This window comes from Solea senegalensis, linkage group LG20, assembly GCF_019176455.1.
Source record: "Solea senegalensis isolate Sse05_10M linkage group LG20, IFAPA_SoseM_1, whole genome shotgun sequence".
NCBI lineage: Eukaryota > Metazoa > Chordata > Actinopteri > Pleuronectiformes > Soleidae > Solea > Solea senegalensis.
This window is the reverse complement of record NC_058039.1, coordinates 845,985-865,834: the sequence shown is the minus strand read 5'-3', so window position 1 is coordinate 865,834 and position 19,850 is coordinate 845,985. Positions and strand designations below refer to the sequence as shown.

Sequence of the window (19,850 nt, the reverse complement as noted above, 5' to 3'; positions counted from 1 at the left end):
TTTATTTCAAAACAAGTAGCTTCTAACTCTCACTTCATTTATCAGGTCGGTCAAGATTTCCGTGAGGAGTTAATGAGTTCTGTTAGTTTTGTTCAGAGGAAATCATTTTAATTTAGTGACTTTAAAATACTACAAACATGGTTTGATTTGAATACAATGATACAGTAAATAATGAAAAAAATTGTTTTAGAACATGTGTGAAGCTAATATTGAGTTATAAATGGTGATAAATGAACACAACATGGAAGACATTGTACTAGTCAGTTAAAGAATAGTGCAAATACTCTTCAAATGTCTAATAATAAGTTACATTATGGAATCATGCAAATATGAATTGATTTATTTTGCTATTATTACATGAATCAGGACTTTCATAATCTCTCTATTCCTCACTTAATGCACTATTACCAGATTCCAGAGCACTTGTTGTTCCTCACCTCACATGAGCACACAGCGCACACTGGTGGTGAAACACGGACAACACAACAACTCGCATGTTTTCCCCCCTCACGTTTAATCTGATGTGAAAACAATGGAAGTTGTGGGATTTTGAATTTTAACATCCAGTGACGGCTCAGTCGTTTACAGGGTGTTTACAGAGTGTTTACAGGGTGTTTACAGAGTGTTTACAGAGTGTTTACAGAGTGTTAAGCAGAATCAGAGTCACCTGTGGTGATACCGGTGTAAAACTATATAATGCATTCATTCTAGCTGTGGGTTTGTTTGGTTTTTGCACTAAACCAGTATCGCTCTTGTCTTGTTTTGTTTTTTTAGTCGAGGGCAGTAAAAATCACAAAAGTGGCTCAGTATTTATTTGACCTTTCATATTCAAAGTGACGCACAATACGTGAGGAAATACTGGACTTGACTAAATGTGCAATATTCAGCTACCATTTAAAATGTCCACACTCCACTGGCAGCCTTTGAGTTTCCATCAAACTGTAGATGGATTTTTTCATTAAAATGATGTATTTATTTGAAATTTCCCCTCGGAACTCAATTTTTCACTGTGGAAAAAATACATTGGCATCAAAAGTCTGAAGTATAAAATATTGAAATATTATACATCAAGTATACAAGTTCAGTTTCAAAATGAATGACTAAACTGAGCACCAATCTGTATGTGGTCTTATTTGATACACATATTTATACACATTTAACTCTCTTTTGAAGTGCAATGATTAGTTACAAGGAACACGTATTTCTTTAAAAGCTGACATTTACAGATGTTCAGTAAAACTACAAAAGGCTTGAACATGTCAGGTCACATTGTTACAGCTGAGATATATGAACGATTTTTAGGCTGCATTTACACTGCGATTCGGACGAAGTACAGTCTGTAAATCTGCATTTCTACTGGTTAACAAACAAACCACAGGGTGGGCGTGGCCTGAATTATTAGTAGGCCAATAGCAGGTGAGTGGACTTGTCTTTCCCGGTCACCTCGCTCTCATTGGTTGTTGCAGCTTCTGCTCACGACCCAATCACTGTTCAGTCTTTAATATCAAACAAGTTCAATACTTTCATTTTGCCATTCACCAATTCAGCCCACATTCATTCACACGCTGCGTTCAGTGTCTTTCCCAAAGACACATCCACATGCAGACTGGCAGAGCCAGGAATCAAACCCACAACCTTCAAGTTGAAAAAACGATCCTCTGTACTGTTCAACATCCACTTCCTGTCCTGGTTTGTTCTCTCTCTCTCTCTCTCTCTCTCCTGTGTTCACCTATAGTGACCCGTGAAACCAGTCACAGAGGAGAAAACATCACGCCACGCCTCAGTCCGCACAGTCAGACACGTGATTTGTCTTCAGTTGCATTAAAAAGTTTGTTGTTACATAATAAAAAAAATACGTCAGTTGAGGTGAGTAATGGAACACACACACACACACACACACACACACACACACACACACACACACACCCATCCATCCATCCATCCATCCATCCATCCATCGGGTCACAGCCCTGCATTGTTTTGCTGTTGAGCAGAGGATCAGTGAAGTGTTACTCACGCACTCAGGTTTCCTCGTGTCACATTTGAGTCTCAGTGGAGCTGAGAGGAGCGTTAGCACAGGGACACGCCCATCATTCAAGGGCAAAATAATGGTTTTATTCCTGACCTCTGTCATAGAGGCTTAACAATAGTCTATGTAGTGCCTTTGTGTGTGTGGCACTTTGCAAAACCTTAAGTCAAGAGACTTCAATGACAAAAGAGGACAAAACTTCAGTCAAAAGTAAACAATCCATAAAGAAACATTCCGTATCTCAGCAAACAAAACACTCCTTGTTTACCCTATTTCAACATTTCTACACATGGAAATTCTGTCTTAACTTTTTCCACCAACAAACTCACTGAAAATACTTTGTGTTGGAACGAGATCAATAATATGAAAGAAATGCAGGTTGTTTTAGATACAGTTAGATATCTAACTAGTGTTTATCTCAAATGTTTACATGTTTACTGCTGTTGTATCGTAAGTTTCACCTCATTTCACTCCAAATATCAAAGTGCAAATCAGTGCGAGGTCACCTTTGTGCTTTTACTGCCACCTAAGATACACACACACAGACACACACAGACACACACAGACACATTTAAAGTGTTGTTTGAAAACACTGGCTTGGCTCCTGCTGATATTCTCGTATTCACTGAATTGAGCAGCCGTTTTAAAGAAGCAAACAAAAGGGTCTTAAAGTGACATAAGGTCCTTGATGTGCCACCAAGCATGCGAATAACAATACGACTAACACACTAACACACATAAGATCTACGTCATCTTCAGCGCACACTATGAAATATGATAGTGTGTAAATAAAACATGATTAGATTACAGGTGACACCTGCTGGGAGGTGAACGTCATTACGTCTTTTTTCCAATGACGTTTATCTCGTTGTTCTCTCAACAAGAAAGTGAAAAGACCGACTGCACCTTTAAGTGAGTGACACGACCTCAACACTTTTCTCTGATATCAAACACTTTCACATAAACACACAAGGAAACACATTCTTTATAGTTGCTCATTCATTTCTGGTAAATCTAGTCTGACCCACAGGGGGCGGGTCTGGAGAAGAAAAACCTGTGCAAAAACAATGGTTCAGTAAGGGGTAGAATTTCAAAATAAAAGTGGACTCACAGCTTCTCCACAGCAGGTGACTGAGTCAAACGAATTTCGAGAGTCGACTATAATCTGAACATAAATTGAAATAGTTAATAATCTAATGCTATAATTACTGTTCGAATGTATATTTTGAAAGTGTGGCGACTCAAGCCTGGTCCTCTTTCCTCTGCCTGTCCACGTGTGGAAAACGCTTTGCTTTCCTCACGTACGACCCTCGCAGGATAATAACGTTTTCTGAATCACAACAATCTCTCATTCAGTCAGAAACCACGGCAATAAAAAACACGCCATCTAAAAAACCCGGTCGACAACATTGAACATCGTGATAAACTATAACACACATGATTACTGCACATGACTCATAATAACACACAGTGTTATAACACAGAGCTGCTGTTATTCAGTGTGATAACTAGTAACTATGAAAGGCCACTGAGGCCACGCCCCCAACATGCACTGCGCATTCCTCCTTTTTCCAGTGGCCAGTCATGGTACTGCATGTGTGATTATTAATATATACAGTATATGGGTTTTTCATATATATATATATGTATATACACATATACTTCTATTTTATTATTATTATTATCATTATTATCATTATTATTATAATCATTATTGTTATTATTATTATTATTATTATTATTATTATTATTATTATTAATATTAACATTATTATTAACATTATGTCCATGAAGCTGCAGCGTTACTGCGCATACCTTCCTGTAAGCGGTGTGCGCGGTCAGACGGTCCGGTGGTAGCACTTCCTCGCGGGATGAGTCAGCTGATGATCGGCGTCACTCCAGGAAACACGGCGGTTGTTGACGTCATCCATGCGGCTCGGCAGAGCTCGGAAACCCGGCGTTGGCTCCGCCTCCATGCGGTGTCCTTTCCGCGACTAACGAAGTTTTTGACTTAATATCGTGACTTGTTTTTAACTAAATAAAAACAACAAAACGAACCCAAGCCACTGAGGGGCTGCGGTACCGGTACTTGGTAGTAGTCGCGTCGACGCGTCGTCTTCCGGGTCCAATGAATGAATGAATGAATGAATGAAACACGTGAGCGTTGTATGCAGTCACCAAACATTTATTCACGGGTTTACTGACACGAACATGAACTCTGTAACTTGACTGCATGTTTGTCACATGTGCTTCCTCAGTAAACAGCGCACACCTGCTCTTCTATTTATCAACTTCCTGCACCCCACAGTGCACAGAGCGCCACCTACTGTGGCTTCCAGGTATTACATGTAAAATAAACAAATACACACATAAACCAAGAAATGGCTCTAACAATATGTATATATATATATATATATATATTTATTTATTTATTTTTTCTGAGTAATTACTTTTTGTTTGTTTGTTTCTGTTTCTGTTTTTTCAGTTTTTCATGCTAATTCCCAAAAAACAAGGGCTTGTTCTTTGGAATAATTCTTTTTCTGAATGAACGAGAACTGTTGCGAGAACCTCCAACCTGCAAGTGACTCCCATATTGTCAGCTCGGTCCCGATCGTCCCTTCAGTGACCACGTAGCATGCTATATATATATATATATATATATATATATATATATATACACATATATATATATATATATATATATATATATATATATATATATATATATATATATACACATATATATATATATATATATATCTAATTCCATTTTCACATATCTACAACATCATTCTGACTATCTGAAACTTAATTCAAGATATCTAAAAAGGACAATGTAGATATCTCCAGTTGAGGATACTTAAAGATATCTTGAACTTGATCTATGACCAGTCATAACAACGATGTAGATACGTGAAACTGGAATTGTAGATATCTATAATGACAAACCCTATACACATCTTATTAGTAAAAAAGAATCACAGATATCTGTAAGAGTTAAAGCCACAGTATCAATCCTCGTTTCAGCCGTGCACACCTGATCCCCACCTGACAGGTGTAACAGGAAAGGTGACTCAGCTGTGACAGGAAACGAGTAGAGAAAAGAAAGAGGAAAAGGTAACTACCTGATTTCATTTAGCTAACAAGCACTTGACACAGAGTTTACACACACAAGGACTTTGTTGCATAAGCTCTCAGGGTTGAATGACTTTGAAGCTGCCTTTTGTTGAGAGACGTCGTCACTTTTGAGAGAGAGAGAGAGAGAGAGAGAGAAAGAAGAAGGTTAATGACATACACTACACAGTGGAGTATAATGAAGTTATACCCTGAGTGTGAGTGCAGCGCAGGAATTGGGTATGAAAAATGAGTGATAGAATGATCTGCTCCGCTGCCTCCACCTTGTGATCCATCTCCTTGGCAGAGAATTGTTCTCCACTTCCACCAGATCCACTCACGTCTGGCTTTTAAAAGGAGTGACAAGTGAAACTCTGATTGACCCAACAGACATTATGCACTAAAGACACGTACAGAAACACTAAATACGGCCTCGTGTGATTAACTGTGGGAGACTGAAATTGCTTGAGTCACCGACAGTTGAAGACGACTGTGAACCTTCACAGATACTAAATACAGCGCCTCTGTGTTGATCACGTGCTGTTGGACACATGTTCATCACACACAGAAGGCCGTGCAACACAGATGTTTAAATCGGGCTCACTCTTCGATTTCCATTGTACTCTAAACTTCTATCACTGTTGTGTTATTTCAGATTTTCAGCAGGTTTACAAAGATCTTATTGAACATGACATGAGACTCGTGTAGCATGGAACACACTGCTCTCCACCTACACAATAAAGTGAACAACATGTGATGATTGATTTTAGATGCTAATCATGGTGATGATCACGTGACATCTGATTCATTCTCACAGATGAGATCAAGAGGTCAACACCTGTTCCACCTGATTGTGGATAAGTGAACTTTATGGTGACTAAAGTGTTCAAGCATTCAATCGTTGTCAACTCTTTATCTTGCTTAATATTTCAAGTTCTTGAAATAGTTTGGCTGCTGTTTCACATTCTCTCCATTCCAATGTGGTGATGAGTTGCTTGTGGTTACAAGCAGTTGAGGGCAGTAGAGACAGACCTCACCTCCCTCTTGTCCTTTGTCCTCCCCCACCTCTCCTCTGTCCCCCATTTTTCCTTTCACCCCCACCGGTCGAGGCAGATGCTGCACATGTGTGAGCCTGGTTCTGCTGGAGTTTCTCTTCTCTCTATAATGTTGTAAAGGTTTCTGTGTACAATGTTGGGATTTGGCGCTATACAAATAAAATTCAATTTGAACTCTGACCGTTTGGGAGCTCCAAGTGTCAGGATCCAAAGTAAACAAACTAACAACAAGTTAATTGTTGAGATTTGGATCAGTTGTTTAGCACAGGGGTGTGAAAGGGCTGAGCAGAGGGTTGGAGTCCATCATGTTCTTTTTTTTATTCTTATTTTTTATTTGTCTAAAAAGGAAAATCATTTTGGCAAAGCAAGTTTTACACTAGAAAAACGCTAGAAATTCTTAGACGTCAGCTTCAAAAGTCTCATTTTAATGTCCATTGCACTCTGAAAGTGGCTGCAGATTTGTAGGTGAGTTTTTGCAGTGGTTAAGTGGTCTCACTAAATTGACCCTTATGGTGTGAATGTGTGTGTGTGTGTGTGTGTTTCTGTGTGTTTGCCCCGTGATGTGTCCAGGGTGTGACCCCACCTTTCGCCCTACGTCAGCTGGGATAAGAACAAGCAGCACAGGCAAGAGATGATTATTCCAACATTTTTATTTAATTAACCATCATTGGGTTTATTCCAGGAAGAGGCAATGTATTAAAAGGATAAATAAATCTATCAATAATAATAATAAAAACAAAACAGTGTGAAAGATTTACTCAATAAACTCAATATTTCTCTGAAATATATCATTGATCAAACTCCTTGTTGGAGAATACAGTGTACGTATATTTGTACCTGCTCTAAACCTGAAGTATGACAAAAGAAGAAGAAGTAGTGAAAAATAAAGTGTGTTACAATAGATAAGGAGCATATAAGGAAGGAACCATACTTGTAAACTCAGAATGACCAAAGAGTTTATTTTTGGACAGTACTTTAAGTCTTGTTTTGGTAAAGCTGTATAAGAAGACATTTTACAGCATGCTTCCCAACACGGAGATGAGCAGAGCTGCACCCATGCCAGTGGTGAAGGTGATTTTCGTGGACGGGGCACCGCTGGTGACGGGGTTGCATTTGTCCTCACTGCAGCAGCTAATTTTGGTCTGGAAGGTGACACCCAGCAGGGAGGAGGTGGTGGTGGTGTTGCAGCCAGTGGAGTTGACCCTGCAGCCCTGAGTGTTAAAGCCACTGAAGGATTCCAGGGATGGGAATGCTGAGGAGAAACGTAGTGTTAGATTAGCAGTGTGTACACCGACTTCACCTATATGCTGCTATGTTGATATATATATATGGTTTTTATGACAAATGGTATCGCCCACTTCCTCAATTTGTGAAAACACCCCAAACTGGGAAAACAATACTTTTTTACCTGATGTTGAAACTAGAAATTAGCACTTGTAGTATGTTGTCATCTTCTTTTTAAACTAGAAGGAATGTGACACGGAAGCGACTACCACGCTGAGAGTATGTGCATGTGGTCACATGGGTGCACTGGTTTGATAGGGGGTGTGTCTCCTGGAGCATGTGCCTGTTCTGCTTTGTAATGCTTGAATTACTGAGGGTGTGAGCTTTTTGAGAATTTGGATGGAACTTACTTGCTACTCCGCTATAGCAAACGCTGCTATTGCTTGAGCAGGTCTCCTCGCTGCTGATGAGGCACAATCCCACCAAACCGAAATTACATTTGTTGCATTTCAAAGACTCCACTGAAAAAAACAAAAGACAAAACACAGACGTTAAAATCATGAAACGCTGAGTAAAAACAGGTCAAGTAACTCAAACTACATCTAAAGAATTTAAATAAACTGCTTTTAAGGGATTTAATTAAATCTGGTCATTCCCATGTTTAACCACATTTTTCCAATCGTACTCTTTGAATTCATGGCAGCAGTTTACTCCTATAGGACTTCTAATATTGGCTGAGATGGAACTCAGATGAAGTCCTATTCCTGACCAACCCGGAAAGTGACTCAAAGTTTTACGGGCATTTCAGGTCCACCACACCCTGCACTATGGTTCACACAAATGTGAAACCACACCCAGATTAGATAATCAGAGTCAGACTGCAGAGCTTTCTGCTAAATGGATTTTAAAACATTTATTTTGTAACTAAAAGCAGTAATGTGTTTCACAGGACGTTAGTCTGGGTTTGAAGGTATCTGAGACTTCTGTCAATTAAAGTTCATCAAATAAAATGAATACAATCTCATTCACAGCTCTATACAGGTCTGTATAATAACTTTAGCTGATCTATTCTGGGGAAATTATCCCCAGTGGTTGATTGAATATTTGGTCCGTACTTAAATATGTAAATTCAGCTCTATGACTGGCTTCAAAAAACAAGTCTAATTGCTTTTTTTGATGAACACAAATAGTGACGGAACATTAATAGACAATAAAAACTAAAAATGTAAAAAAAAAAAAGCATTTTCATTGGCTGAATTCCATCAGGTGTCTTAGTATGAAGTTTGTCAGAAGCCTAATATCTATCTGTTATCAATAAATCAACAGATTAAGGATCACTTAATCTGATCCATCAATACCAGATCATTTGTTGAAATCTTTTCCACATTCTTTCTATGATTTCTTCCATGTAATAAATTAAAGATAGTTTATTTCATCTCACCCAGCATGAAAGATGCAATGACTGCAATGATTCCAAATACGATCTTGGCCATCTTGTTGTGTGTTCCTTTGTGCAGGCAAGAAGAAAAATCCTCTTCAGTTAGCAGAAGCTGTGTGGAGTCAAGTGATGAGCCTGTTTGGTGAGACCTGAGCTTTATAGCATGTCACAGGTGAGGGGAGGGGAGAAGTTGGGGTTTTCAGGGCTTTTGTCACTGAGACAAAGGGAATGGAATGAATGATTGATGCACACGGAAGATGAAGACTGAACGAGATGTCCATGAATAATGTGTATTCTTTTCTCAATAGATTTAAACAATATTCACAATTTGTACTTGAACAAATTAAAGTTACTGTATCTGTACCTTTATGGCTGAAACACACTGACATATGTTCTTATTGTTGATTGTTTGATTGTTTTGATTTATTTGGATCCCACAAACTAAAGAGGAACTAGAGGGATATCATTTACCACACCAACACAGCACTCCTGGCATACTGGGTTGTCGTTTTTTAAACTTAAAGATGCACCTTTAATTCAAGTCGAGCTGGAGACATGTTTAAAATTGTGGCATTTTAACTTTACGCGTGTTCTGTATTTAATCCACTGATCAAACTGTGGCCGTGCTAAAGAAATGACGTTGGAAAACGAACTGTTGAAACTGGTTGGTTCACATTTACATTCACCAACGTATACATCATGGAATTCTCAATATGACCAAAGGTAAAAAGCATTCGAATGTTTCAAATATTTCAAAACCAGCTCCAAAAGACACTATACTTTTTTAGATTTCACTGCTATTGTGTCAAAATGTCCTGAAAAACCTGAAAGCAGACCGAGGAGTCCCTACAATGAGAGCAGCAGCAGCATCTCTGACCTGTAGAACAAGTTGGTCCAGTAGGACGACGCTCCTCTGAAACCAAATCGCATCAGAAAAGAAGAAAAGAAACACAGACTCTTCACCCTCGCATGGTTTAAGTTCTTTATTGCCTAAAATAATCAATGTTGCAAAAACATATATGGCTTTATATGAAAGCTGGAAAAACTCCCAGGAAATGAGTGAGTCATATGTAATCATTTCTGATTCATGCTGAAATCAAAGCCTATATACAACCAGCCTCGACCTGACGTTGATTACATTTCATTTTCTTCAAACACAACATCATGGATTCATCCTATTTTCCCCATACACACACATTACACTAACAAAAGCATCCATCCCACAGCGTATGAGTAATGTGCAGTGAAGATTCTACACCAGTATTTAAAAATACAATTATAGCAGAGAAAGAAAAAAGGAACACCAGCAAAACAAAAGATTTTTACAGATAGTGGGTGTTTGAATGTCAGCGACACAGTGAACACAGAGGCAAATACATGAAATAACTAGAAATAGAAAGGTTTATTTTGACATTTGAATATTATAAAAGAATAGTTTGACAATTTAGAAATGGACTGATTTATACAGGACAAACCTTAGCAGACAGCTTAGGACAGCTAGCCTGGATCTGCTAATCTGCTCCTGCTATCACTGGCTAGCTAATGCTAATCACTTCAACATGTTGTTTTTTTACTTCTAGAAGAAAAATTGACACCGACAACTGACAGAAAACGGTTGATCCGTGCAGGACGAACATCAAACAGCTAGAAATTTAGCTTAGCCCAGCATAGCCTGACAACAGAACCGCTAGCCTGGTTCTGCTAATCAGCTTCAAACATGTCAATTACTTCAATGTAAACCTGCCAGTACTTTTCCAAACAGAGCCAGTCTCTATGCTAAGCTAAGCTAATAGCCTTCCAGCTGTAGTGAATATTCCCGTCACAAAATGCGACTAATCACATTTGAATAAAATGTCTATTGGCACAAAGTGTGAGATAACTGGACATTAAGCTTTTGATTCATACAAACAAGGCACTTGAATTTAGTGTAAGAACAATATTATATCAAAGTAAACACAAAAGGCCACGTGGGGAAGCCCCGAAGTTACAGAAACCAGAGGTCATGGGTCAGGGGGGCATTTGATTCAAACTTGGTAGTGCTTTGTGTGTGTGTGTGTGTGTGTACATTTTATTATCCATGATCCATTGTTATATCCCATGTCAAACGAGGACGTTGGCCACAAGCAGAGCAGTGAGGGTGGCGAAGGCCAGGCTGACCCCGGAGGCCCCCGGCAGGCCGGGCGCGGCGTTGCACAGATCGGTGGAGCAGCAAGTCTTGGTCATGGTGTAGAGGGTGGCGTTGGGGTTGTTGTCCGTGATGGTGACCTGTTCCGTCTTGTTGCAATCGGCCACTTTTAGGCAGCCCTTCTTCTTTACGTCCACGAAGCCGGCTGAGGAATGACAAACACAACTGACGTCAGTGTCGATTGTTCACCGCGTTTCAAATGAGGTTGGAGCTTCAGCCTCAGGGGAATGTTCTGATGGCAAGAAACCTTGTTAGTCCTGTTTCGGTTTCCTGGTCTTAACCACAATTACGGAACAATAAACACAGCAGTACTTGACGTCCCTCAGTTCTAAGAAACAGGGTTGTTATGCACAGCAAGAAAATCTATTATTTTTTTAGGTCTCCTTCAAAGATACAGTATGAATTCTTTGAGTGAAATTTTGTAATTCTATAAATCTTAATGTAATTTGATGGAAACTTTTATTCACCAGTGGTTTTATAAGAGGTCAGAGAAGATGGGGAAATAAATGGAATATTAACTGGGTTAGTGGGTGTGCAGGTTTCATCAAACACACATTCTCATGGAAGCGTGCTCTGTGGTTTGTACAGCAGCTAAACAAACAAATAAATAAATAAATAAATAAATAAATAGTGAGACTATGACAGAGTTTGATATGTTTAACTGCAGAACTCAGTGAGCGTCCATTTGAACACACAGCCAGTTTATGTTGTAATTGCATTTTTTTAAACCTCAAAACCAACAGTTGAAATTAACTCGACAAACTAGCTGATGTCATTCTTGTGTCACCTGACGTGCCAATAATCCAATGGAAAAATGGTAAACAAATGACACACAGGGGAGTTTTTTTCACTGCGTTGTCTGACGGTCAAGGATGAGCATGACCGACTGAAGTCGCAGACGGGAAAGACAATGAATCATGAAGCTTTGACCAAACTTGACTCGTCTTTTTGTGAGATTTGTTACCAATAACTGTTTTTTTATCAGTGAACACTTATTATTCATCTGTCAGTATTTACAGAAAAGATTTAGGTGCCACTTATGCAGCGATCATGTAGCCGGGCTTGAATTTCCTGGACAGGTTGTTCGACGTGAACGTAGTGAGTTCTCATTCCTGACAAACAGTTTTAACACGAACAATTCTCCCAACTGACTCCAAGTATCATGAGACAGAAACGTAACAAAAATGGTTTGGCTTTTTGTTCTTGATGTTTACTCTACGTACATTTACTCTAATCTTTAAAAATCCATGAAAGCCTTTATGTACATTGCTATGTAAACAGTCAAGACTGAGGAGAGGTATTTAGGTTTGAGCCATTATCTGTGATGATCTCATCAAGTGTCTGCGATCACCTGATAACACCTGATAAGTGACGCACATGTGGGGAAATCACATGTGAGTGAAAAGGTAAATAAAAGTCAATATTGTTATTATCATTGCATTGTAGCTTGTAGTTCAAAGATTTCCCCAACTGATGAATAAAAATGATTTAAGCATTTTATTTATTGAGAAAGGAGACGTTAACACTAAAAAAAAGAATCATTTTAAATGTTTATTTTTGACCCAGTGATTCAACGATTGTAAACTCTTCACATAGAAATGTTGAGCTCCTTACCTGCTTTCCCAATACCACTGTAGCAGTGTTCTCCTGCGTCACACGTGGTTTCACTGGTTATGCACAGATCCCAGAAGCCAAGTTTGCATTTGTAGCAGCGCAGAGACTGACCTAATGTCAAGAAAGAAGAAAAAGAACAGGTTATAATTCATACGAGTGCGTGTTTATTCTCAGAAACATAATCTTTAATAATAAATGTGTTAATGTAATAGTAAGCTCTCACTGCAACTTTCAAACTTCATCCTTTCATTTACATCTTTTTTGTGCATTATAATTGAAACTTTTTGCCTTTTGCAGCCAATGACGACAGACGGGCACGCGATCGTTAAAGTGGGTAAAACCTGGTGTGAGTTTATTTTAAAGCCAGAGCTCGTCTTACAGATAACTCGGTCTGAACAGAGGCGTCAATCAGGATTTCCCCTCACAGCCAGGAAATGACCTCACCTTGAAAGAAGGAGGTCTTTAACATCCGCACTAGGGCTGCAATTACTAACGGATTACTGAGAGAATAAATGAATAAAAACTCATTTTAGGATTGCAGTGGTTTTTTTCTGGTTTCTCTACTACATATATAAACGAAGACATCATTTTGAGGTTTGAGACCTACAGTAACATGATGAGCAGATAGAACAGCACGTAGTGACATCAACTAATAGTTATCCTCATAATCGATTCATCGGGTAATTGTTTAGCCCATAAAACGTCAAAATCAAACCAAAATAAATCAGTTTGAATGATTTTTGTCAAATGGCAAAAATACCAGCAAATACTCAAAAAGCCGGTTACACTAAAAATCAACGCATCGATTATCAAAATGGTCCATTAACAGAATAATCTCTGCAGTTAAAATGGTCCATTAATAGAATAATTTCTGCAGTTATTCCAGATTACTCTTTGATGTCAGGTGTAAAGACATCAAAGCGTAATACATTCATTTTCTCACATAAGACGTACATTAACATAACTATTGGACCTAAATTAGCAAACATAATGATAATATAAATGTGACGATTTCATAATCCTCACACATAAGGTGTTGTCTGTTGTCACAATGAAGCAAAGCCTGAAATACCGACTGCACACTGTGTGTGTGTGTGTGTGTGTGTCTCTGTTGAAACTACTGTTCCACTAAAACCTGTCGCTCCAGTTTCAAGTCCCCAGACTGGAATGTTTGTAAAAGTACACCGACGTCAGTAAACACTGAACTATAATAAATGATCACAGAACACAGTCAAATCCCGTGTTTAGAGGTCGCGACCTCTGGTCTTCTCTCTCTCCAGGTTCCTATGAAGCCAACGGATACAATCTGCAAAAAGCAGCTCATAAATGAGCCACGCAAACACTGACCCATTTAAAGATCCATAAAAACAAAGGAGTGGACATTCGAGGACAAAATGTCCTCCATCCAAATGAGGTAGTGTAAAGTCTTATTTTCCATGTGTTTTGTTCTTCCATCCACGTCAATGACAACAGACACAACAGAGTCTTTAAAGTTGCATTAAACATGGTGTTAAACTGCACATCCCAGGTCAAGATGTGAACAGTGATCGTTCCTTTGTTGTTGATCTGCAGTCGGAATCTTATTTTATTGTATTTTTTTCCTCTTCCCATTATTTTATTGTGTGCTTTTATTTTCTATTCAGATATGAAGCACTTTGATTACCTCGCAGTTTCTTTTGACTTCTCAAATAAATCACTACAATGTCTCTGCTACTTCAGTGGTGCACGATGTCATGTTTGCCTAATCATTCTGGTTATGTGGGTTTAAAATAATCACTATGCGATTAAGAGGTTTGCTGAGCTGAGTCGTGGCCATTCATCATGTTTTCCAGTTGACTAGTCTCTCCATCTGAGGTGTGCAGTGTGGAACAAAAGTGTTCTTTACATCATAGAGAGTTCAAACTAAACGCACAGTGATTTTTTAATTACACAGAACTTTTCCTACAACAAATGATGTATAATTCATCAAAACTTGCCCCAAACAATTACAAAAACAGAAATAATCGAAACAAAACGGGGGCTTTTATTCTGAAAATACAACAGTGTTTGACTTCCTGTCCCACACATTCAGTGGATTCCCCGGGTTAGATATTAAATAGTTATTTTAAGGGAAATGTAAAATTTTGCTAATATGAGTAAACTTTTGAAATAATTGTGATTATTATTTTTTCCATAATGAAGCCGTCGTACGTAAGAGGACGAGATTTTTAATAATATCCTAATAAGGCAATTCTTCGCTGCTCCATTGTTCTCCAACGACAACCACACCTTTTCAAAAACCGGTTTCGGTTACACCCCGAGTCGACCGACGTGATCGCACTTACAACAGAGTAAAGACAGGTCAATAAGCACAGAGTAGCAGACATCCAGTAATATCCAACAACACACACAGACACACAGACGATGGAATCACTGATGATGGCATTGGCATGTCAGCTGCGTGCTGCCACACCTTGTATCGCCTCAAACATCCAGCATATCACCCGTTTACCCGCTGATGTCTGACAGGAATTTGAAATCCAGACCAACTTGATTCTCATGCTATTGTGTCATCGTGTTGCCACAGGCCGTCACACACACACACACACACACACGCACACACACACACACAGGTCATTAATAACCACTCAATCAACCGAAATCACACATATTTACCAGAAACCAAGAAGAATCAACTTCAGAGAAACAAAACAAGCTGAAAACAGACAGAATTCAAATATTAAGACACAAATAACAAAGAAATGGACTTTGGTCTTTAATCTTCTAATGTGTCCACTATGACCACAGTGTGATGCTGTGAGCATGCAGACACATTCACATGGGAGCAGTACAAACGAATGATGTTCAATTACAGCAGCACTGTGGGATTATACAAATGTCATCGCACTCACTGTGTGAGATCACAGGTTTGCACTAATGTCAATGTTTAAATGGTGAAAACGATGAAATGTCAACACTCATTTTGTCTTTTTAGAATTTGTCAGCTCTAACTAAACCCCTCTCTTCTTAGGTTAACTCCGCCCATGATGCCTGATTTTGAAAAATACCAAGAAGTGGGCGTGAGAGCTGAGTGAGGGAGAGGGAGGGGGGAGACGAGCCTCTCAATCCCTCACCCGTTTCAAGTGGTGGAGCGACAAAGAGGCTACAGCTATGTTATTTACAAAAGGGGGAGGAGTCTGGGACAAGGAGCCTCACCATGATTGGACGAGAGGGTGATGAAAGAGTGGACTAAGAAAGCCGAGGACAACATTTGAATGTAGTAACTGGTGTTTGACCAGAGAGGCAGTTAATACACATGTATGATTTCAATACTTTACACTAAAGTGACCAACAAACATCAAAGAGAGACATATTTAATTAAAACACTTGTCATATTTTAATATCTAATTGTTGACTCCAAGTTCACATGTGTGTTTGTCTGCTAATGAAATGATTAACATTTGTAGTTCATTGGTGATGTTTGATCTGCTCTGTATCCATGTAAAAAAAAATGATGTAGGTATTAATTCAATAAATGATTGTCTTTGTTTTTAAAAGGAGTTTGGATGCACGCAAACATAGACTTTATATACGGGAGTAGTTCTATCTCAAAACCAGACGATAATCACCAATTCAGCTGAAAGAAGGAAAATGTTTGAATATTCAGGTGTGGCTGACAAATTCCTACTCCTGTCAGAGTCAGCCTTACACTGCCCTCTACTGCTCATTCTGTCAAATTACACATCACAGAACAGAACACAATGATGAAACTAAATAAATAGGGCATGTTTATGCTCAGTGAGCACACACAGAGAGAGCGGACATGTGACACCATGAAGAAACAGGGTTATGAAAAGGATCGTGAAGGTATCGACGTCCAGGCTTTTGCTCCAATAGTGTGATTACAGTCATCAGAGCAACGGTAAACACGCGGCAGTGGGCGGAGCTTCTGTGCAAATATGCTTTGGTTCCTGATCGCAGTGACAACATCCTTGTGAGGAGTTTAAAAAGGTGAATGGAACACGCACACGCACACACGCGTGCATTCACACACTATCCACAGTGAAATGCAGGTTTTATAGTTCAGGAATCTTTGACTCTGGTTATTATTTGCATTAATTCCCAGAAATGGGAAGTTGTTGGGATGCAGCTTTCTGCATTACACACAAGCACCCAACAGGTGGCAGCAGAGGGACGTGTATTTACTGAAACACTTGGCAAACAGTGCTGGAATAAAGAGAAGAAAGTTTTTAGCTGTGGTGATTATTAACGTCCACTTTAAACGGTCTGATTATTCTAATAATATTGTTGACTTGTTGAGACGTGACAAATCGAGGCTTATACGTCTCATGAACCGTGAAATACGTATAAAATCAAAACATCCACCAAAGGAGTGTTTTTAAACCTCACTGTGTCATTTTCTCCACGTGCGAATGACTTTTCTGACACAAACGACTCCATGTAAAGCACCAGAGGCCTGATTCACTAAAGGGAAAAGAGATCCTGGTACAGGGTGTGGTGATGGTGTGAGAGCTGCGAGGCGACTCAAGGCAAAACAAAGAGGAATACAATACTTTCCCTCATTGTGTCTGGAGGTTGCAGATGCTCAGGAGAAAAGAAATGTGATAGTTGTGCACAGGCTGCTCTGTTACAGGGTGAGGAATGTCTCATGCAGCGGTGACAGGTCAGGACATGATTCACACTTCTCAGACTGAGAGAGAGGGGAAAAAAACAAAAAACGGCCTCAAACCAAAAAGGATCTGTGTGTGCCACAAACAAGCTGCCTCACCCTCAACTGACACACACACACACACACACCCTGCAGTCTGTGAGCAAAGATGTTAAATCACTAAGTTATATTATTATGAATTATTATATATGATATTTCACATCATTAATCTCTTTATTTTAGCCAACATTGGTCTTCCTTAAAACGGTTTGAATTCACATTCTTTTTGTCTCAACAGTTTACTGATAATGTTTCATCTCTTTATTTTTTTTGTTTTCCACTCATTTGTGGTTCATTCTTTATCTTTAGTCAACATTAACCCCAGTTCAATACTTTAACATTAACACCAGTTCAATACTTTAACATTAACACCAGTTTAATACTTTAACATTAACACCAGTTTAATACTTTAACATTAACCCTAATATACTTTATTTCTTCATTTTAGTTGATGTTGAACTATTGTTTATTTCTTTATTTACTATGATTACAAATCATTATTATTAAGCTCCTTATTAAAATCATGATTAACAACAGGTGATGCTACAGAGAGGCTTCCACACACACACACACACACACAGAGTTTATAAATGTTCCGTTAGGTTCAATGACTAAGTGAACGTGCAGGTTCTAAACGTGTTTGACGGGAAAATAAATATGAATATTAAAGCTTTAAGAAAAGAAAACACGCTTTTGTATGACAATGAAACACAGACTCCAACTCACTTTGTTCAAAAAGAAGTTGTTGAAGTTCCAAAGTTTTACAAATAACTTGACAATGATTCTTTTACATGAGAAATAATAATAATAATAATAATTAGAGTAAACACTTACCGACTGCGAAGCAGACTGCGACTGCAAACAGCTGAAGGATGATTCTGTTCATGTTGGACAAATATAAAGAAGAACTTTACTCTCGCGACCTGCGTCTGTCTGTCTGCCTGTCTGTCTGCCCGTGACGAACCGTTAGAAGTCTGACTAAACAGCGTTTATGTGCCGCCATCGTCGCTTTTATAGCCTCCACCTCACAGTGAACGTCACTGCTGACCAATCACAGGACGTGTTCTCTCCAGCATCCGCCCAGGCTTTTTTTCTTCCACCTGAGCTGCATTGGAGTTAATGTGTTCATCAGGGAGTTCACGTGCAGAGAATATGAGGGGGTGAACTTTTCGTGGGGGTTAAAGGTGACTTGATGTTGTTGTGTTGTGGTGTCACTTTAAACTGACGCTTATTCTCATGAACTCTTTGAGCTTCTTCTCGTCGTTTACTCCATGAATGCAGGGAGCGTTCATGTGTTCACTCAGCGTTCATGTGTTCACTCATCACCACACACAAAAACAAAGAAGTATCTTTAGAGGAAAAACGTCCACGACACTTGTCAGCATGTGAATGGGTGAAAGATTAACTGTTTACTTAATATATAAATAATGCATTTTATATAGTGGAGCATGTATATTCATATATATATATATATATATATATATATATATGAATATACGTGAACATATATATAAATATGTATGTAAACAAGTAATGTCTGTTGTGTTCACACCCTCTGGACAGTTCACCAGTCCATAACTCTAACCCCTAACCACTTCACCACCGTGTGTACCCTGGATTAATCAGCTTGATTAGAGTGATTGTTGTGACTGAGCTCAGGTTTAACATCAAACCTGACACAGATGTTCCTCTCATGCAAACTTCTAGTGCTCTGAATAATAATTGATCCGCCTGAAACACAAGTGTGTGTGTGTGTGTGTGTGTGTGTGTGTGTGTGAGCGGCATCTCAACGTACGATGGCGTTTTCCTTCAAGCTATTGTGAAGCCACGGTCGCCGACACTAAAACCAACCACAGCAACACTGTTTGTCTATGATTCAATTATGTTTACAAACGTGGCTTCTACACAAACTGGAGCCTCGGGATTATTTACAAGGGAGCTTCAGCTCATAGAACGTAGAACAACATCAACATGTACAACAAAGTGAGTGGAGGTTTGACCACATGACGACGTACATCCTCACTCACCGTTGTCTTGGCAGGGTTCACTCTGGACACGTTACCTGGACACCAACAACCATTCACTGTCACATTCATATTTGAGTCTCAAATATGAGTATTGTAATGGTTAAAAAGTTGATTTTTGCATAATATGTCCCCTTTAAATAACCACTCGTTTCATTTCACCATCTCTGAACACACAACAAGATCTGCAAGAGTTTTTCACACCTTTTTTTATTATCATTATTATTATTATTATTATTATTTGTCCTTGAACTTTGAATAATTAGCTCCAAAAACTAGCCATCCGGTCACGTTTGGTGACCATTTATCCCTTCATTGATCAGCTGTCATGAAAACACTGAAGGTTTTTAGTTTAAAAACATATGTTAAACGTGTAAAGTCCTCTTTCATTAAACCATTTAAACACTGAGTTGACTCAAAAAAACACACAAAACAATAAAAACAGTACTTTTCTGAATG

At 38.8% G+C, this 19,850-nt stretch overlaps 1 protein-coding gene across 1 annotated transcript; it reads right to left on the bottom strand.

Moving 5' to 3' along the window:
• Positions 1–9,828: 9,828 nt before the first annotated feature.
• On the bottom strand, positions 9,829–18,369 carry LOC122786848 (sperm acrosome membrane-associated protein 4-like). The gene is made up of 3 exons (XM_044053350.1): positions 18,202–18,369; positions 12,660–12,770; positions 9,829–11,190 (listed from the first exon to the last, which is right to left on the bottom strand). The coding sequence occupies exons 1-3, from the start codon at positions 18,251–18,253 to the stop codon at positions 10,961–10,963; spliced, it is 393 nt and encodes a 130-aa protein (XP_043909285.1). The 5' UTR covers positions 18,254–18,369; the 3' UTR covers positions 9,829–10,960.
• Positions 18,370–19,850: the final 1,481 nt, after the last annotated feature.